Genomic DNA, 20,824 nt, shown 5'->3' with positions numbered 1-20,824 from the left:
AAAACAATATATTTCAAGTTTTCTCCTTTGGCCTATTTCCGTGACAGTACATGATGATACCTGAGAGCTGTAAAAGGTAGATGTGCACCTGCACACCTGTGCATATCATCAACCATAGAGCTGACACGCAACCTGTATTTATTTTTATTTGTTTGCTGTTTTTTGTTCTTCTTTTCACAACATATGCCTCAACAATGAAAAAATACCCAACTATTCAATAATGTGAGTTTTTTTTATTGATTTCAGCTTCTCTCTATGGTTTTTGATGTTGGTTGAGTGTTTCAGAAGTTTCTGTAGCACCAATTGTTGAAGAATATTTACACAGTCAAATAAACTACATCAAGTTAATACCAATCTGACATGGAAAACCGTGATTTTACAAGGGCTTTGATATAATTTTACCCAATAATTTACAAAAAATAAATTGACAGACTTGGAGGTATATTGTGTCTCTCACTGTGACGGGTATCAGAGTGACATTGTGGGACTTTTGAATGGATAAGAGCTTCACCTTTAATATGCAGATGAAGCCATTCATATAACATATTTTTGGAGAAATGAATCACGGTTGGTGATATGTCTTAATCTGAAGTCCTCTTCTCTCTCTCTCTCCCTCTTTCTGTCTCTCTCTCTCTCTCTCTCTCTCTCTCTCTCTCTCTCTCATTTTCTCGTTTTGTTAAATACCTGTTTTACTTTGAAGGTCAGTGTTGCGCCCACCTGTTTGGTGGATTACAGCACTGTTGTTCCTGCCATCCACACCAGTTTGTAATGAATCATTACCAATTCAGAATATATACACACGTGTATACTTTACGGTCCCTGGCTCACGTCGTCTTTCTGAGCGTCTAACGCCAACTATTTGCGCTGAGGTTGAACCTTGTTGTTTATGATCTCAGTCTTTTTCCTCCCCATCCCTATCTCCTCCCTCCAACCTTCCCCTCATCCTCATCCTCATCCTCATCTTCATCCTCATCTTCATCCTCATCCTCATCCCCATCCCTCTTTGTTCTTATCTTTTGCCAATTCTCGGATTCTTCTTGATTATCTGACTATCCGGACTGTTTTTCAACTCTGCGTTTTTGTCTACCCCTCACCTGTTGAATTTTCTTCATTGACTCCAAACCAGTGTTTGACCCCTAAGCCTCAGCTTTTGCACCTGCAAGTATCCTCTATCTGGGTCATCCTTGCTTACGTAGTCATCTCGCAGTAGCACTGTTCAGTATAACAAACTGCAGAGCGCGGAGATGGAGAAATCTTGCTCAAGTCAATTTTCTTAAAATAAATCTGAAGTATTTTCACCAAATAAAACTTTCTATTAAAAGCATATAATTCTGCCTTCAGCCAAGCTGGATCATGTTTGAATAATGAATCCAATTTATATCGCACTTTTCTTGGACACTCAAAGCTGACAATAATAATAACTGACAATGGTACCATTGTTCATTCCCTCCTTATTGGTGGTGGTAAACTACACGTGTAGCCACAGCTGCCCTGGGGAAGAAACGTGGCAGCCAACAGACGCCAACGGCCTCTCCGACCACCACCGAACATTCAACCACATTCCCACATGCCCAAGGACACAATGACGGGTGACTGGGAGGAGTGGGGTTCAAACCACCAATCCTACCAGTTCTACCACCTAAGCCACAGCCGTTTTGTTCTTCCTGAGCCTCGTTTTCTTCTCTTCATTGGAAAGATAGAAAGGAATTGATAACTGTCGTAGTAATTAATAGCAATAACAGATGGGTTCTCACTTCCTGTTTGATGTTTAACCATACATTTCTTTTCATGTTCACAAATGCAGTGAACACAGGATTTTCCTCTTATCCAAACAGAATTGGAGCTGTCTGATGGATCATTAAATCATTAAATACAGGAAGTAATCAGGCCTAACTGCATTAATGTTGACGTTTCATAATCCACATGGTTGCTATAGTGACCAACAAACCAAATTGGAGTGTGGTGGTTACAAGAAAGCACCAGACTGAGGATGGTTCTGTGTGAATATTTAGTTTGGGCATGTCAGCTTAGCTTTTAGAAAACAGACACCCTTTACCTCCGTCCCTCTGATAGACATACCTGTTGTTTGTAAAAGACCATTTGAAATCAGGCTTTAGACTGAGTCACATCTGTGCCAAGCTGTATTTGAAACCACCTCCATACGTGGATTATATCCAGTTTGTAACAGTCACATTTCATGCTGTTTTTGGCTGCTCAGGCTGTTCAAAAAAAATCCTCAGACACAATGTGGATTTCTTAAAAATCATATTCGAGTAAGGGAGTTTGAGCATAGCCTCAGAAAATCTTTCCACTCCATCTGGTTACCTTGAAATCAGACTTACTTTGAAGTGCGTTTATCCAGACCTTAATTCTTACAGAAGACATGCAAACTTTAAAGTGATATCTTTTACTCTTGGCGATGTTATTTGCTGCTCCATGCAAGTTTAAAATTCCATGCAAGCATAACGCATCCAGAAATTACTGTCCAGTATCTCCTTTCCTGGCATTAAGGTATGTGCAGGGGGAACACTGTTCCACTAACTAAACTGATACAAAACAACATTATTTTGAGCTGATTGTTTGTTTAAATGCACAAAAACCAACATTTATATTTGTTTTCACACTTATTTATGCTACTGTCCCAAACCTTGCCGTGTATGTCAGTCATATGGATCAAATGCTAGTATATTTACAGCTTTTATCACAGTATGACTATGCAGCATCGGCTCTAAAGACTGGTGCAGTATGTTGCAGACACTTTTAAAAAGACATAAAAGAAAAAAAACTTTGATAAAACACATTAATGATCATGGGGACGATGGACAGCGCTTATACCTCGGAATACACTTCAGTAATCCCGCTGCTTTATTTCAGAAATCCTGGCTAATCATCTTGGACAACTTCAAGAAAACAGCAAAGTGTAATGATCACGGAGTTAGTAGATGGGACTGACCTCGACAGAGACCCATCCATCCATTACTCCGAGAGTTCTGCAATATTTGCAGACATAAATCTAGATGACCAAAATTAAGTTACAGCATCTGGTGCAATGGTTAGGTTTAGAAATTGACATCAGTGAACATTATTAAGTTTAAATTTCATACTTTAACAAACAAAAAAGTCCAATGTCATATTTAGAGGCAGCAGGGTATACAGTATTTTCTGCAGAGCTACTGAAGGAAAGGCATTTTTCAAAACCATTTTGTATGAAGTAATTATTCTATGCTGCATAAAAATACCTGACAATGTGTCCTCAGACTTCCATGTGAAGGTTACTTCACAACTGGGTTTGTTTAGCCCCCGGATTGAGGTTCTTTTGTGTTTGTAGAAACCCTGCAATATAACAGGATCTTATTTTTGCACGCACAGAGTGCCATTAACTTCTAAAACAATTTAATTTCAAGTCTCCATAACATAATTCTGACTTTTATGCAGTCAAATAATTTACTTGATAAATGGGTTATAATAACAGATAACAGGACTGCACTCCTCACAAATTAACCTGTCCCAGCTTGCCACACAATGGAAAAACCTGCACATTTATTGTACAAAAACACATAGACTCTCTCTCCTGCTGTGGAATATTTATTAATTAAATATATAAGAGTGGAAGACGACTTTAATGTATGGTGAGGCTCGGTGAGCAAGACTCGGGCTTCTGTGCTCTTCTGTCTGATAAAACTAAACATTTGATGACAGAAACATTGAACGTGCACATCTTTGTCCAGCTTACCTTGATATCCTACTTCCAAAGAAAGACGAGCGACAACATTAAATGGCACTAATCATACAACCTATAACACTAACAGACTCGAATGCAACACATATAGTTGATAACGATATAGTTTCAGTATCAGCGTCTCAGAGTTTCATGTAAAAATGATTAATTCCAATGATATTCTATATTTCACTTTTCTGTCCTTTTTCAATCTTTAAGTTACACAAATGCAACTTAATAAAAGTGCTGCATTAATACCGGAAATTAACAGCTAAAATTATCTCACTGAAGTCAAATGTTGAAGCGCTTCCAGCTGAAGTGAGCAGAGAAGATCAGGATGTCATTGCTATTTAACTATGACCAAGAAAAGAAAGGTCTTTGGAAAAAAAACATCCATTCTTCTATTCTCCATACCTCTTTTAACATGTTGAATTGATATTGAATTTTATAATACTGTTAAATCTAAAATTGTAACAGTTCACTAAAACTCCCGACATGTTTGTTATGGCTTCCAGAAACTCACTTCTCTTGAATGGTGTCCTTGAAGCATTCTGAAAAACATGTTGGAAATTTTTGGAGGTTTAAAAATACAATAATGGTGTCTATAGCCATGGGGATTTAGAACAAAGAAAAAAAAGGATCCTACTTTCTGCTATAACTTTTGAATGCGTTGACATAAAGAGTCGTGGGTGGTGTCATCGGACATGGTTTCGAGTCCTTGAACATAATTGGTGCAAATTAGCCCCGCCCCTTCATTTGATTGGTCGATATCTGATAGTTCCTACTTTCTGCCATAACTTTTGAATGGTTTGATATATAGAGTCGTGGGTGGTGTCATCCGCTAAATGTCCAGGCCTGAAGACATCTACATGCAAGTCATACAAGCGCTTCCACTGCAGCACGCCTGAAAGTGCACAAGGGTGCGAGGGCCCGTTCATCGCTGCTTGCAGCTTTAAGGTATTTTAGGTATACTCAAATGCTGATTTAATCAATGAACCAAATGCTATTACTGTAACGCTGTCTTGATGTTATACTTTGTTGCCAAACGTCTGATATTCAAAGTAGTAAGTTAAAGCATTAACTCTTTCTGGTCAGTTTCTTTAATTTGGGCTTTGTAAAAATTCTTCTGAACCACAAATCAATTGATTGTCATTGGTCAATTTTGAGTAAATTGTTATCTATTATCACTTTTGTCAGTTTCATATTATTTCAGTGATGATTGTGGGTTTTTCTGTCTTAGATAGAAGAATGCATTTGTCCACTGGATGATTCTTCTCTCTTAGGAAAGGTCTTTCATTTGACAAACACACCCGTGATATGATTGGTTTATTGCAAATACATGTAGTTGGCTGTTGAACTATTGACCTTCTGGTGTTGCGCACGTATATGCTTGTTTTGCACTGAACTGAATGTGTCAACGTGAAGCAGCAACACACTGAGAAGACTTCTGAACTGTCAGCCGGAATCAGTGTGAACACAATCAGCACGCGGGATGATGTTTTTACTCACTGACGCAGTGACAGATCGACTCAACCCCCTGATGCCAAATGTATTATATTTCATACTTTTTTGAATGCTCTGCATCACTTAATCAAGGCATGTGTGGTATTATGTTTCATACAGCTAAAGACATAAGCCTTGATGCAGTGAGGAAATTGCTATTAATACTAGATATAACAGTTATGATACAAAAAGTACAAACGTTTTAAAAAGTGTTTAACGGTCCAACACATGAAACGTTTTCATTCGGCTGCACTGATAATCAATGACATGCTCCAACTAGTGGAAAATATTTTTTTTAATTCAAGCGGTTATGCCTTTTGTCTTCAAACAGCATTTCTCTTTATGCGAAAACAACGGAGAATTATCCTGACATTTTCATGTTGAGCCCCTTCCAAATCAGTTTTGACCTCATAACACTGCTCAGCTGGTGACTTGGCCAACACAAACAAATGCTTGTTCAGTTTCTGTCACTTCTGCAATTCTCCCCGCCACTTCCTTTCTGCCATTCGTTGCGCTTTTTTATTCCGCTTCACCGTGCTGGAAGTGGCATTAAGGCGTATTACATTCTGCCTCTGTTGTACTTTTGTTTTATTCTGCCTTGGCAATTAGTGAAAGAGGTGAAATAAAGAGGGGGGGGGGGGGGTGATCTGACATCACTGAACATGCCCCCTTTATCAATAAGACTCCTGCCACTCCGATGAGTCTGATATGGTGGCGTGCACTGTTGCTTCTGTTTGGTCATCGTGGACTACCAACGGGGAGCAGCCGTGATTTAAAAAGGACATCTTTGATGTGGCATGTAAAAACACTGAGTTACAAATGGGGTGAAGTCCATGTGTAGATACATGTGAACTCGCCTCATGTGATAAATAACCATTTTGTAATCAGTTATAACATTTGCTGGCAGTCAATAGTAGTCGATACAAAGCGCACTGCTGCATGTTATATAAGAGAAAACCATGATCCAGTGTCTCCAGGAGGTTGGCTGAAATTGGTGTTTTGATTCTTCTTTTTTCTCTGCCGAAAGAAACAGGGCTGAGTGATTTTGAAATTTAAAACGCCTGATTCCCAGAAATATTCCTAATGTTGCTTCCAACAGTCCAGATAAAGTGACTAACCGCTTGAGTGAAACAGCCAAGGATTATCACGTCGAATTTTGTCAGAGAACCAAACAAATGGAGCGAGGATCACTGATGCTGATAATACATTTTAGAATAGGTTCAGTAGCTTAAGAGCCTATGATCTCATTGCTCCAACATTGTTTCTGCTCTAATGTGCAGGTTAGATTTGACAATAGTACAAATCCCAGTGTTTACTGGAGCCTCTATAGATACTGACGTCAATATTAACTCAATTGCTTATTATGCACGGGGAAAAAGGTGCTCATTTTAGCTCTGTGGACAACTTTTAATTGGCTAAAATGTCTTTATTTCAATGTTGCATTACAAATTATGCAACAGTTGTGATGTAAAAACCTTCTGCTTTGATGTATTTCTTCCTTTTAAATTGTGAATCAGAAAATGAATTAAAGAACAATAACATTCAAAAATAAGTTAGATCCGTGGATAAGATAATCAATGACTATCAGACATGTTTAAATTCTAGCATGGCCACTTTGCATTTAAATTGTTTGATTTGCTCCTATTTGCCAACAGAGGATAGCCATCCATCCACCCAGACGCCACCAGAGAGCCACTTCAGTGTTGCTCTCAGTAAATGCAGGGCTAGGATAAAGATGACCTTTAGGGGTCATCAAGACCTATTTAGACTCCCTCCATAGTCGGAGGATGTCTCTTGAGAGAGCTTGTGTGATAACTCTGGTATGTGTGGATCTCCACGACGCTGCAGTTATCAGTGAGAGTCCATTATGCGCCAGTGGAAGCAGAGTAGAATAGTAGAATAACCCGTCATCACAGCTCATTGGACGGGGTGTCCCATAACATACACAAGGATTTTATGTGTGTAGGTTTTTTTTTTATTTCCCATTTCCTCATCTTCTTTATTATTATTCAGTTATACAGTCTACTTATCTACATGCAGAAGGCTTTGACAATTTAAGCTCTTACCCATATCAACAGTAACAATCAATAGTGTCAAAATATAGGTGACTGGGAATTACCTTTCAGCCATGTTTTGATTGTGTTTTATACAGTTCAGTCATTATTATTATTTCTCAAAGGCTTTCTTTAAAAGTTGAAAAATTGCTCTAATAGTGTTTTATCTATTTTTTTTTTTTTTTGCTCTGCTTGTGACATTATTTTGTGAACAAAGCACATGAAGGCCTGACCCCAATTTTACAGTTTGATCAAAAATAAGTATATGTTATTCTAGCGTGACGGCGCTCATGTTACCGTTGCTCTTGAAAATTGTGTGTTTCTTCCTATCTTTCAAGATGTTTCTTTTTTCTCTCCTCTGGGCGCACATTTAAACTATGATTTTTGAAATGTTTTTCCATGCTGGTCAGGATGCTGTTCTGCCTAGAGCAGGGATATTCAATTGGCGGCCCGCGGGCCACATGCGGCCCGCCAGGAGCTTTTATGTGGCCCCTGGTCATATTTCATTTATTTGAGAAAAATTTGAGAAAAAAAAAAAAAAAAAGATTTTTTTTTTTTTTAAATAATATTTTTATAACTGGCTACTATGGACTAAAATGGTTGTGCTCAATGCTTAATATAATATTCAAATAAGGAAATCTTGGTGGAAAGTGGTGCTTTGTCATTATGGCGTGTTTTATTAAAAGTAGGTCGATATCAATTTCATTAAGCACAATGCATGGTTTCAAAATGAACTTGCATTCAAAATATTTCTTTATCTGAATATTATATTTAACATTCACAATTACTAAATATGGAGACAATTAATACATAATTCATATGTAAACTAGATATATTCAAATGTATAATACAAATGTATTATATTTACATAAGTCTTCGTCTTTGAGTGCAAAATACATTTTGAAAACCCCCACATTTTCAAATTGTGCGGCCCTCTCCATACAGTCCTTTTGCAGATGTGGCCCCCGGCCGAATCTAGTTGAATACAGTTGGCCTAGAGGCTTTATACTGGTAATTCTGGCACTTCCAGACTGTTGTTATGATGATCATCCATGACAACGGGTAGTTGTTTACACCAGGAAGAAGCATACCGAGCTTTCCAAGGACCGGCTCATGATTAGAAAAAGGCATCAGCTGGAGATGGGTTGAAGAGGAAAGGTCAAGGATGCAGAGGAGGAGAAACATGGAGGGCAAAAAGAGTTTTTGACAATTTTTTTTAGCCCCTCCTCAATCATTATCAGGAGTGTGACTTTGCTGTGAGGTGGGATGGATGAGTTTATGTGCTGATAGGAGATATCCTATTTTTTGGGAAGTGTCTGCAAGCGCAGGTTCTGGACTCCAACACTTCTGTTCATGGATTTCAGTCGCACAGGTGGACAAAAGACCTCCGACAGATCAGGAGAAGTGGGGTAGGACTGCTTACAGTGCTTGTTAACAACAGATGGTGTAATCCTGGCCACATGACTTTGAAACAGTTCTTTTGCAGCCCCGATGTTGAACTACGATGCAAGATTACATCAACGATGTCTGTTGAGAGGGTTCACCTGTCTTATGCTGCATGGGACATCATCGCCATACTTATATCCAGGTGACAAATACAACTCTCCAAAGCATTCACGATGATCTCTTGAAATATTCAACAACAGGTACTGATTGCACTCGACACTTAAGAGGCAACATCTGGATCAGAAACACTTCCTGTGATCCTTATTCATTTTTTTCTTAGGATTTTATCCATTGCCTGTTGCTGTTGTCTGTTACACACTGCTGGTGTTCCAGCCAATATAATACCGACTTGTGTGCTAAAACCAAAATAAGCTTCTTGAGTGTAATATATGTTAAGAAAAAATATTATATGTTAACCTAAAAACTAGAATAATGCATTGCAAATCTGAACAATGTGGTGCAAATGCTTCCAGCTCAGTGACCCCCCAACCCCCCACAATTGCTTTTATTCATTTTAGATTATGACAATTTGGTTTTAATAAAGCAGACACATGACCTCATCTTATATAAGTGGTTGTAATATGTGTAAGTGGTTTTGTTTTTACAAACATCTGTCCCAGACTGAAATGATCACAGAAAAAGGAAGAAAGAAACATTTGTCGGAGAAAATTGTCTGGACTCTAGATGTTGCTGGTGATAATCATGTGATGGGGACGAAGCTGTACCATCCATCGATGCATCATCCATTTTCAATTTCAATTTATTTATTTTTGGTAGGGGACAGTGTACATCAATCAACATTTTCTTTTAATAAAAAAATAAAATGTAGATGCACCCAGATTGCAGCCATAGGCTGATTTACATCGGTAGTCCCCCTGCCAGATGTAATCAGCAAAAATCATAACAACAACAATAATAATAATCACAAAAAAAAAGAAAAACAATATAGCAAAGATAACATCGCATATGCATTCACAATAAAAATGACGATAAAAACCGTGCTGGGGAAATGGATGGTTTGAGAACTAAAGTCATCAGTCAGTCAGTTTGAGCCATCTCTTTAGTTCCTCCCTGGTTTTGCTGTTTTCCCCATGTGTGCTGTATAATGATGATGGTTGCACCGATGTAACATTGTTTTTTGGATGACCAAAATAAACAATAAAAGAAAAAAGAAAAGAAAAGAAAGAAAGTGCTGTAGTGCTATTTTGCATCTGCTGTGGTACATGATAAATAGTAATACATAGTTAAATAGTTGAATATTAAAGTGCTGCCAGTACATGAGTATGGTACATTTAAAAAGTAAAATAAGTGAAAGTAAAGAGAAGAAAAAAAAAATATGTTTGTATGTTTAGTTCATCTTGGAGCTTTTCTCATTCGTCAAAGTTGAAACCAGACTGTTAAAATGTAAAAGGCTTGTGGTCTGTCTTGTCAGTTGTAGTGGATGGAGCACACACAGATGCTCTGTAGGGCTAATCTAATTCGTGACCACTTTTAAGCTTTTCTGTCTGGTTTTGCTGTCTGGGCTATTGTCAATAAAGAAGTCCACAAAACGCTTTTTACAGATGACTACAATCTGAAAGTTTGAACTTGAGCTACGGCCCTAAGTTACAAGGAGCAGAAACATCAGCGGCGGGCTCTATTTGGCCCAGTCGAGGCCATTCAATAGACAGGAACTTTGAAACATTATGACTCATAATAAGTTGATGCTCAGATAGTCTTTTGTGCCTTGTGAAAGGGCCATCACCATAGTAACTGATCTCTGAACTCACCAAGAGACAAACACAGACAGAGGGTCAAATCTCAGTTGAATTAAGCCTGGATTCAATCCTCAAAGCAATAAGTAGCCAATATCAGCATTATTTTATATATTATGCCACTACTAAAGAGAAAGAAGAAGCATCCACATATTTTTCTATTTTCCATCCATCCATCTTCTATCAGTGTTGGGTCACTGGGACAGTAACGTAAGTAGAGAAGGCCAAACTTCCCTCTCTCCGTCCACAGCTCCTTCTTTACCACAACAGACCAATGCAGGGTCTGCATCACTTTGGGCCCGCACAGATTCAGCCGTCAATCTCCTACTCCATTCTTCCCTCACCTGTTAACAAGAACCTCAGTTACTTGAACTCTTCCACTTGGGGGCAGTTTCTGATCCCCAGACCGGAGAGGAAAACTCACCTTTTTCTGGCTGAGGACCATGATCTCAGATTTGGAGGTGCTGATTCTCATCTCAGCTGCTCAACATTTGGCTGTGAACTGCTCCAGTGATGTCCATATAGGGTTGCCACCCGTCCCGTAAAATACGGAATTGTCCTTTATTTGAGAAAAAAATGTTGCGTCCCGTATTGAACTAATACGGGACGCGATTTGTACCGTATTTTCATTAACTTTTACACCATATTCTAGTTGAATTATTGAAATAAATTAACCTTTACACCAAATTCTAGTTGAATTATTGAAATAAGTAACTTTTACACCATATTCTGGTTGAATTATTGAAATAAATTAACCTTTTACACCATATTCTAGTTGAATTATTGAAATAAATTAACCTTTACACCATATTCTAGTTGAATTATTGCAATAAATTAACCTTTACACCATATTCTAGTTGAATTATTGAAATAAATTAACTTTTACACCATATTCTAGTTGAATTATTGAAATAAATTAACTTTTACACCATATTCTAGTTGAATTATTGAAATAAATTAACTTTTACACCATATTCTAGTTGAATTATTGAAATAAATTAACTTTTACACCATATTCTAGTTGAATTATTGAAATAAATTAACTTTTACACCATATTCTTCACCTGTAGGCTATATTACATCCTGGCTGATGTGGACATACGTAGCATAGGAGGATATTTCAGCTGCTATATGGTTGTCTGTCTGTACAGTCATGCAAGTTCAATGCTATTAAAGCAGTTTAAACTTTAAATCAAAGCATTTTGTTTTTTCATATAAAATAAACACATTTTTATTCAGTTTAGAAGTTTAGGGGCTTTTTTTTGGCTCCTGTGCTGCTGAAATCAGGGCGTCCCTTATTTCTATTTCTGAAAGGTGGCAACCCTAGGTCCATAACCACATCATCTGCAAAAAGCAGAGGTCACCAAACGGGACCCCTTCCGCTCCTCGGATGCACCTAGAAATTCTGCCCGTAAGAATTAACAAAATTGGTGACAAAGGGCAGGGAAGAGCTGGACACTCTCACAGGAAACGATTTCAACTTACAACCAACAATCCAGCTCTGACACTGGATGTAGAGGGACCGGGCAGCCTGTATAAGGGATTCCTGCACCCCATACTCCCAGAGTACCTCCCACAGGAGTCCCCAAGGGACATGTTCAAATGCCTTCTCCAGGTCCCCAAAGTGCATGACTGGTTGGGCAAACTCCCATGATGCCCCCAGAACCCTTCTGAGGGTGTAGAGCTGGTCCATGACCAGGACGGAAACCAGACTGCTCCTCTTGAATTTGAGGTTCAACTATCTAACAGTCCCTCCTCTCCAGTACCGCTGAACCAGGGAGGCTGAAAAGTGTGATCCGTCTCTAGTTCGGGTTTATAAGGCTTTTTTAAGACGGGGACCACCACCTCAGTCTGCCAATCCAAAGATACTGTCCCCAGTCTCCACACAATGGTGTACTGGTGTGTCAACCAAGACAGCCTCACAACATCCAGAGCCTCAAGGCACCCTTGCTGCATCTTATCCACCCCTGGTGCCTTGCTAACAAGAAGCTTCTTAACCACTTCAGTGACCTCAATCCAACCTAGAGGTAGGAGAACCCACCTCCAAGTTCGCAGGTTGTGCTTCCTCGTAGGAAGGTGTGTTGGTGGTATTGAGGGAGTCTTCAAAGTATTACTTCTAGTGTTGTCCCGATCGATCGGGCCCGATCACGGCATTTTCAAAACATCGGTATCGGCCAAAAAAGTATCGGGACATATCTAGTTATTAATGTTTTTAATATATATTAAATCGTTTTATATATCACTTCACTTCCGGTCGGCAGCCGGAAGTGAAGTAAGCAAAACTAATGTTTACGTGTTTGAATTGTGAAATTTTATATATGTTCATGTTGCATTAAGCTGCTGCAATTCATTTCATGCCATTCAGAATGTTGCACTAAAGGTTAAGCCAAAAAGTATTTTAATTTTCTTGTGTTTGTGAGTTTGACTGGATGTCATTCAACTACCTCTTTTGAAGTTAAATGTATTTATTTTTGTTATTGCACTATTCTGCACTTTTGGTTTTAGTTTACAATTTCATATTTTTACATTTTGTGGCACCAGTGCTTATAAGCTTTGTTGAAATATATGTCCATGTTGTTCTCCAATGGACAAGAAAAGAAACTTGGGATAATTTAGTTTTAGTCCTTTTTTTTTTTTTTAATTCATTGCCAAAATGTGATCTGATTGGGAAAAAGTATCGGAAATATATCGGGAGCCAAAAAAAGTGATCGGATCAGGAAAAATCGGGATCGGCAGATACTCAAACTCAAGTGATCGGGATCGGATCGGGAGCTAAAAAGTCCTGATCGGGACAACCCTAATTACCTCCATCGATTCACAACTTCCCGAAATCAAAGGCCGCAGTGCCCCATCCCCACCCTACACAGGGTTGGTGGTGCACCAATTCCTTTCTGAGCTGGAAGATGGTGGGCCACCATCTCCTCAAAGACTTCTGAAAGTCGTTCTCCTTGACCTCTCCAAACTCCTTCCACGACCGAATTGTTGCTTCAGAGACCACAAAAACCACATTACGCTTGGCCTGCTGGTACCTATCAGCTGCCTCAGATTGGACTCCTGTATTTAAATGTTTACTTTCCACCTGTAAAACGAATCTGGGCACAGAAGAAGCTTGAGAAACATCTGACAGAATTGTTTGAAAAAGTGCACATTAGTTTATGTATTGATGTATAAGTTGTACAGTAATTGAAGTGTAAAAGTTGTGGGAATAAATTTAAATAGTTAAAATAGTTCAAATTTAGCATCATATAACCTGTGAACATTCATCCCAAAGGAAACCTTTATAAAAATGGGCCAAAACTGGCATAAGACAAGCTGTGATTTTACAACAGTGGTTGAAGATGTGCAAAACCTGAAGTTTAACAGCCAATTTTGCTGTGACCCATTTAACATCTGAATAATGTCTCTAACTAAAACATATTTTGAAAGATTTAGGATTGAAAGATTTCAAACCTTGAAGAGGATTTAAAAAGTCTTTATTCAGGAAAGAAAAAAATGTGTATAGCAGAATGCTTCAATATGTTTATAAGATATAAAACAGTCGGGTCCAGAAGTGTTTAGACAACGACTGTGTTTTTACACCTTTGTCTGGTGTTAGGGTCGCCACCGACCGTTCTTAGGTTTTAAATTCATAAAATTACCACAAAAAGGCATTTATTGCATCAAGGCTTTTTGACTTTGTCAGGAACCTCTATTTCAACAAAATAATACCCAAAAAATGTTTTTCACTAAATTATAAAATGCTCTGGTTGAAATTGTTACCTTTTTGGTGTTAGGGTCGGTTTCGACCCGGTTATAAAATAAGCTTATTAAGCAATAATCGGAGCCAAAACTGAAATCATAACTGCACTGTCAGACAGCCAGCTCATCTCCCAGTCACGTGAGCTTCAGTGGATTCTCATTTTGGATTTTTGTTTTCCAGTTTACCTGCACAGAAACAAAAACAAATAAAGTCGGGCATGTCCAGACGTTTAGGGTCAATTCACTAATTTCACTTGCAGAGTGCACATCTCCAGTTTGCAGCATGCAAAGATGAGAAGAAGATTTACAGTAAGCCAAGTTCTGGACTATATTTTTGTTGAAAATGAGAGAGACGACAATGAGCAGAATAGTGATGCAGAGGAGCAGGATTCTGAGGAGGAAGACGATGTGGAGTATCTTCCAGAAGATACTGACACATCTGGTGAGTCTGACGAGGAGGTCACTGGTGCTGAAGCTTCTTCTGCTGAAAAATTCAAGTCCAAAAATGGAAAGATACTTTGGAGCTCAGTACCTCAAGATGTACATGGCAGGGCAGCTGCTGAAAACGTCATCAAAAAGACCCCTGGAATCACAAGGTTTGCTGTGACAAGAGTCAGTGATATCAAAACAGGTTTTGAGCTATTTATGCCATTGTCAATAAAAAGAGTCATAATTGCTATGACAAACCTTGAAGGGAAAAAAGTCCATGGCGACACGTGGAAAGACATGGATGAGGAATGCCTGGATGCTTATATTGGTGTTCTTCTTCTTGCTGGAGTGTACAGATCCTGCAATGAGTCCACTGATAGTCTCTGGGATGCATCGACAGGCAGAAATATTTTCCGGGGAACAATGTCACTTCAGACCTTTCGAATGATATCATGAGTCCTCAGATTTGACAACAGGGATACCAGAACAAGATCTGACGAGCTTGCCCCCATCAGGGGTGTCTGGGAGAAATGGGTTCAGCTCCTTCCACTGATGTTCAACCCAGGGCCAAAGGTGACAGTGGATGAACGTCTTCTCCTTTTCCCAGGAAAATGCCCCTTCCGGCAATACATACCCAGTAAGCCAGGGAAGTACGGCATAAAAATCTGGGCTGCCTGCGATGAAAAAATATTAAAAGCAATATTTTCATGGATAAGGAAGCCTAACAATGTAACCAAGAGATGATAAACAAATTGGATGATAGATAATTGCTTTTAGTGTATTTTAGAGATGATTTAAAACACGGGTCAAAACCGACCCGTTAACATCGGAGATGGTAACAGAAAGCTAACACCAGACAAAGGTTAATGCCATTATTCAACATTATAATGGATGTGAACTAAAACAATAAAGACGTGATCAAGGAGGAGACTTTCAGCTTTTCCATTTAGGAATGACGGCTATTTTAAAGTATCCACATTTTCAGGGGCTCAAAAGCATTTGGACAAAGTCACATCATGATAAATAAGACCATAATCTTTAATACACCAAAGCCGCCCTCTGTGGCCTTCCAGGCCTTTTGTTGTCAGGCACAAAAGAGCGTTATTTCTTTTAAGAATGCACCAAACTGTTGATCTGGTCACATCTAAGGTTTTGATATCTCTTTTATGTTGTTTATCAGCCAAATGATGGCTTCCTTCACTGACACTGAGACTCCCTTGGACTTCATATTGGTAGCTCGAGTCAAACAGCTGCAAAGTATCAACTCAATAAGTGTTTTCAACTCCAGACCTTTGATCTGCTTCTTTTGTCTGGAAGTAACAAGAGAATAGACTGCACCTTTTCATTGTCTCATTAACGTTAGGCTCTGACTTCGTTAGCAATAATATCTTCAGTGAGCTCAACAATTTGACATGTGGGTGTTTTTTATGGCACATCGGGGGGCTGCACCCAAAAATGCTCAGAATTGTCTGTTTTCATGTCATTAATGGACTTTCTGGTGTTAATTCAACTTATACCTCAATGTTGACTTTAAATACTAGAACCTTGAACTTATAGTTACAAGCTAATAGAGTATTTTGAATAAAACCATATCTTTTTATTTAATATTGTGTATAATAATTAAATGTTATGTTTAAAGATGCCTTTTTTATTATTAGTTATTTGTAGTATTAGTTTAACACATCATTATGTTAATGCAGTATTGTTTCATCATTTGATTTTGATTTTGGAACAACTTTCCAACAACAGTCTTTTGAAATGACCGAGTTTTACATATTTTGTACAAACTTCTTCCATAGCTACATTTCAGCTCTTTTCCCCAGACTCAGCATTCGCACTGCATTTTCACACTGAATGTGTTTTTTAGTTCTAATCCCGTTCTTGTTTTTAGTCTCTGGTGACTTCTGGGAAAAACACCTTGGTTCAGCAACACAGCTCGGTGATTTTCAGCTACAAATAAGAAGAAACACAAAAGACTGAAAGACTACTGAAAATGTATAAATGAGTCAGCAACAATACTCCCAACTGAAAAGAGTGATGACACACAAACAGAAAAACTGGAAGTCAGACCACTAAATATATTTTTTTAATTTAAATTAAATATTATGTTTTAAATGTAAAAGCAGTTTGTTATATTATATTCGTCCGGTAATGTGGTTTATCAAAATCTGCTATAAAATTGATTTAGTTGTTTAGATGTACACGTGTGCAGTTTTCAAAAATGGCATAAGCCGTTAGCGCCTCAGTGGTTAGACTTTCCTACAATATTACTTGCTCATTACACATTACATCCAAAAAATACAAAATTAATTGCTATTTCTGCTTTCATATTCCTCAATTTTCAAAATGAATTGCTATTTCTGCTTTCATATTCCTCAATTTTCAAAATGAATTGCTATTTCTGCTTTCATATTCCTCAATTTTCATTAGAAGTTAAAGTTATTATTTATTTGAAATCTCATCGATGTTTCAAAGCAGTCTGGCCAGCCAACCTGACCTTTTCCTCTTCAATACAAAGAATTAGTCCGGTTCGTCTGGATTTCATTTCACTTTGATTTCCAGGAAGCAAGCTTTTGTGAGAGGGTATTGACGGCACCTTTGGTCTGGATATGGGCACAAAAGCCATCAAAATCTTACCTTTACTTAAGGAAAAATATCAAAAGAGGGTATAGCCTTTCTGTTATCAGAGATTGCTGCTCTACTAACATATGTTTTGTTCAAATGTCAAATAAATAAAAACGGGCTCATGTATCAGCAATACTTCACTCTGATACTGTTACTATATAATATAGCAAATGCTATTTATTGATTTTAGCTATTTAAAACTTGATTAGCTTAATTAAAATGGAAAGTGTAATGTCATTGCATTTTTTTCCTACATTAAATTGTATTTTAACTCCCATGCACAGTCAAGATCAGTAGTATCCATCATAAGGGACTGAACAAAGCTGATTATAAATAATCTTCCTTAAAAACATTTAAATTTGTGCTTTCTCATGATTAAAACTAGACACACTTTATTCAGACCACATTTATTCATCTCTTACAGTAATGTGCAAATCCAGATGATCCCTTACCCCATCAGCCCCTTCAGGTCACACCTCTCCTAAAACACAGCATTGCACCCACTTACACACTCCTGCAGCCTTCAATCTACTTACCGTTACAGCTAAAGCTGTACAAACTATATATGTCTGAGTCGTCTTCATGCCAACCTTCAGCAACTTCATCAAAAATATGGCTAGGATTCTTAGTATAGTTACTTGGACAAAAACAAAAAAGTGACAAAAATCTAAGGCACTAGAAGTCATAGAGGATGGCCCACATATTCTGCTGAAGCACATGTAAATCTAGAAGAATCGGGATACAGACAAACATTTCAAAGCAGGCTCTTCTGCTCGACAAATACAAGTGACATGACAGACATCAAATGGAAATTAGGTTCATCTCTTATTTCTTCGTCGCATGGACTCATCTGTGCGGACGGTTCATATTTTAAGATGAGTTTCCGGTTCTGTGTATGAGGAATCTCGTCAGAGTCCAGATTGAATTTGACCATACAAAATGAAAGTATAAGAGGCACAATAATGTCCTTGTGTGGCTAATCTCTGATTGGCATCAAGATCAATGTCCAGCAAAGCCTGAGAAGGGTCAACAGTTGGTGACATCCGGACAAGCCATCACACCCATTAAAACATGTGTGCCATCACGGTCGATATGTTTTGATAACATCTTTGATGGGCCTCCTGCATATTGGGCAGCATGCATTGATCTTCCTCTTCAGTTTCAGTCCACATTCGTTGCACAGACACATGTGTCCACAGGTGTAGATAACCGTGTCCACCTCTTGGTCAAAGCAGATGGTGCATTCTCCGTTTTTACCAGCAGAGGGCAGCTCTGAGGCGGTGAGACAGGGAGAGGTGGGAGGACTGAGAGGAGAGCTGGGAGCGGTCACTGAAGGACAAGCAAGAAAATATAAGAGACTTTCTTAAAATGGAAGCAGACACGGATGCAAATACACAGAGTACTCTGGGGCTTGCTGCTGTTCTAGGATGATTATTCAAATTATGGAATCAACTTAGTGATGAAGTGAAACTGTGTAAATCTCTGTTGAATTTTAAAAAAATATTGAAAAGTAAAATAATTAAGGATTACAATGCTAAATGATTGGAGTATAATTTGGTTAAGCAGAACAATTTAAAGGGAAATTTCTCTTTTTGTTTCTTTTCATATTGCAGATAATCTGGGTTTTCTGTTGGAAAGTACAGGGTAGGCAAATATAAGCTTTGGCTTCAGCCTATTCCTTTTTCGGTTACAGAGTTTATTATTATTTTTTGTGTGAAACTGATGAGTGTAAACTTGTATGAAAGTGTTTTGTCATTTACACACACACACACACACACACAGTTTGAATTGCAAATAATGTAATGTAACCGAAATAAACAATTAATTCAATCATTCATTATTACAAGCTCAGATCTCAGCGACTGTAATAGTGGGTTTTTTTTAGTTCCATGTAGCGACACATCAATCAAATTTGACCATCACATTCTCTAGTCATCTAGTGTGAAAAGTGTTCAGTTAAAAATGCAGACAAAAAAATGTTTAATGTATAAGACGTTTAGCGGTTGCAAAGTTCACCCTCAATGCTAAAATAATGCAAAAGAAAGCTTTTATTGCCTTGTCAAAAGTGAGACATCTTTCCCATGAGTTCTCAAGTGTCACATAGCAGTACTACCCTACAGAGCTGCTGCATCTCTACACCCTCCCACGGGGATCTTGTGAAGGGGTTTTATATACAGTGTCCCCTAAGGAATGCTGTCAACATTTAGTAACTCACCCAGAGAGGACTCAGAGGCCGAGGAGGATCTGTTGACGCTGAACGCCAGGTCTGAGTCGCTGTCGTCTGGACTGCTGTTCTGAGAAGCGGTGGGGGATGTTGAGGAAGGACTGGACTGCAGAGTTCCTGTGTCCCAAAGACAAATACACATCAACATATATCCAGATTTTAAAGTGCATTTAAAAGTTACAATATGTAAACTGTATATGTAACTGTATTGATGGGTTTACTCTGACTGCCTCTAACCAGTCAGAGTGGATATGCATATTTTTTTAAAAGAAAAACAATGTTAAAAGCTGATGAGAATGTGGTCTGAGCTGATGGGAATCTGTGTGGGAGTAATGGGTCTTGGATGGATAGGTCACATCTCAAAGCTGAGCAAGCTCGTGTGAACAAAAACTACTCAGATCCACTGCTTCGGTTGGGGTGGGGGATCTACATCATGCTTTCATCATTTCAGGAAATATGCTCAATTGTTTTGTGGTATTGGACTGATTATGAAGATTGATGCAACCCTTATTTTCTTATCCTTCCTCAATAAAAGGTTTCCACACCCAAACATTTCTTTAGCCTCGACTCACTTTGATTCACAGGAAATCTAAACACATTACTTTCTAAATGTTCTAATTTTTCTGTTTGATCTTTTGAAAGATGACATAGATAGATAGATAGATAGATAGATAGATAGATAGATAGATAGATAGATAGATAGATAGATAGATAGATAGATAGATAGATAGATAGATAGATAGATAGATAGATAGATAGATAGATAGATAGATAGATAGATAGATAGATAGATAATAGGGGTGTAACGATACACTAATCTCACGATACGGTACGATACACGATATTGAGGTCACGATAACGATACGATACGATATTATAGCAGTATTTTTTTAACAACCTTGAATGAGGAACATGTGACTGGAAAAAATTGTCTTTTATTTAAAAGACACAAAATACAAAACAATACTGTACTTTTGCCCTATTGTTACAGTTTGTAATGCTTTATAACTGTTTAAGTTTTAAAGAGAAAGCCAGGCCAACCATTTTCCACAAACTGAACTAAAAGTAAATGTCAGGTTTGCATTATGCATCTTCAGTTTCATACAAGTACAAATATTTTGCCACAAACTGAATAGTTTCTCTCATGCATGATTTGACTTTTTTCTTTTCCAGAAATTTAACAACTAAAGTTAAATAAATAAATAAAAGTAAATAAATGCATACAATTTTACATAATAAAAAAGATTGATTCAAGCTCACCTTATAAGTTTATTTAAGTGTAAGAGTAGATTTATTTTGTTAAGAAGGTTATTTTGGTAATTCAAGGTTCATT

At 38.0% G+C, this 20,824-nt stretch overlaps 1 protein-coding gene across 2 annotated transcripts in view; it reads right to left on the bottom strand.

Annotated features, from left to right (window-relative positions):
• Positions 1-17,642: 17,642 nt before the first annotated feature.
• neurl1b (neuralized E3 ubiquitin protein ligase 1B) overlaps positions 17,643-20,824 on the bottom strand; it is a 31,811-nt gene continuing 28,629 nt past the window's right edge. For both annotated transcript variants that reach the window (XM_061725043.1, XM_061725044.1), the window contains exons 5-6: positions 19,483-19,608; positions 17,643-18,596 (exon numbers count right to left, since the gene is read on the bottom strand). In XM_061725043.1, the coding sequence (XP_061581027.1) occupies positions 18,349-18,596; positions 19,483-19,608 (374 nt within the window). In that variant the 3' untranslated portion in view covers positions 17,643-18,348. The remainder of the gene's footprint in view (positions 18,597-19,482; positions 19,609-20,824) is intronic.

Source organism: Cololabis saira, chromosome 7 (assembly GCF_033807715.1).
Source record: "Cololabis saira isolate AMF1-May2022 chromosome 7, fColSai1.1, whole genome shotgun sequence".
Classification (NCBI taxonomy): Eukaryota; Metazoa; Chordata; class Actinopteri; order Beloniformes; family Belonidae; genus Cololabis; species Cololabis saira.
This window is presented reverse-complemented; position numbering and strand designations above follow the sequence as displayed.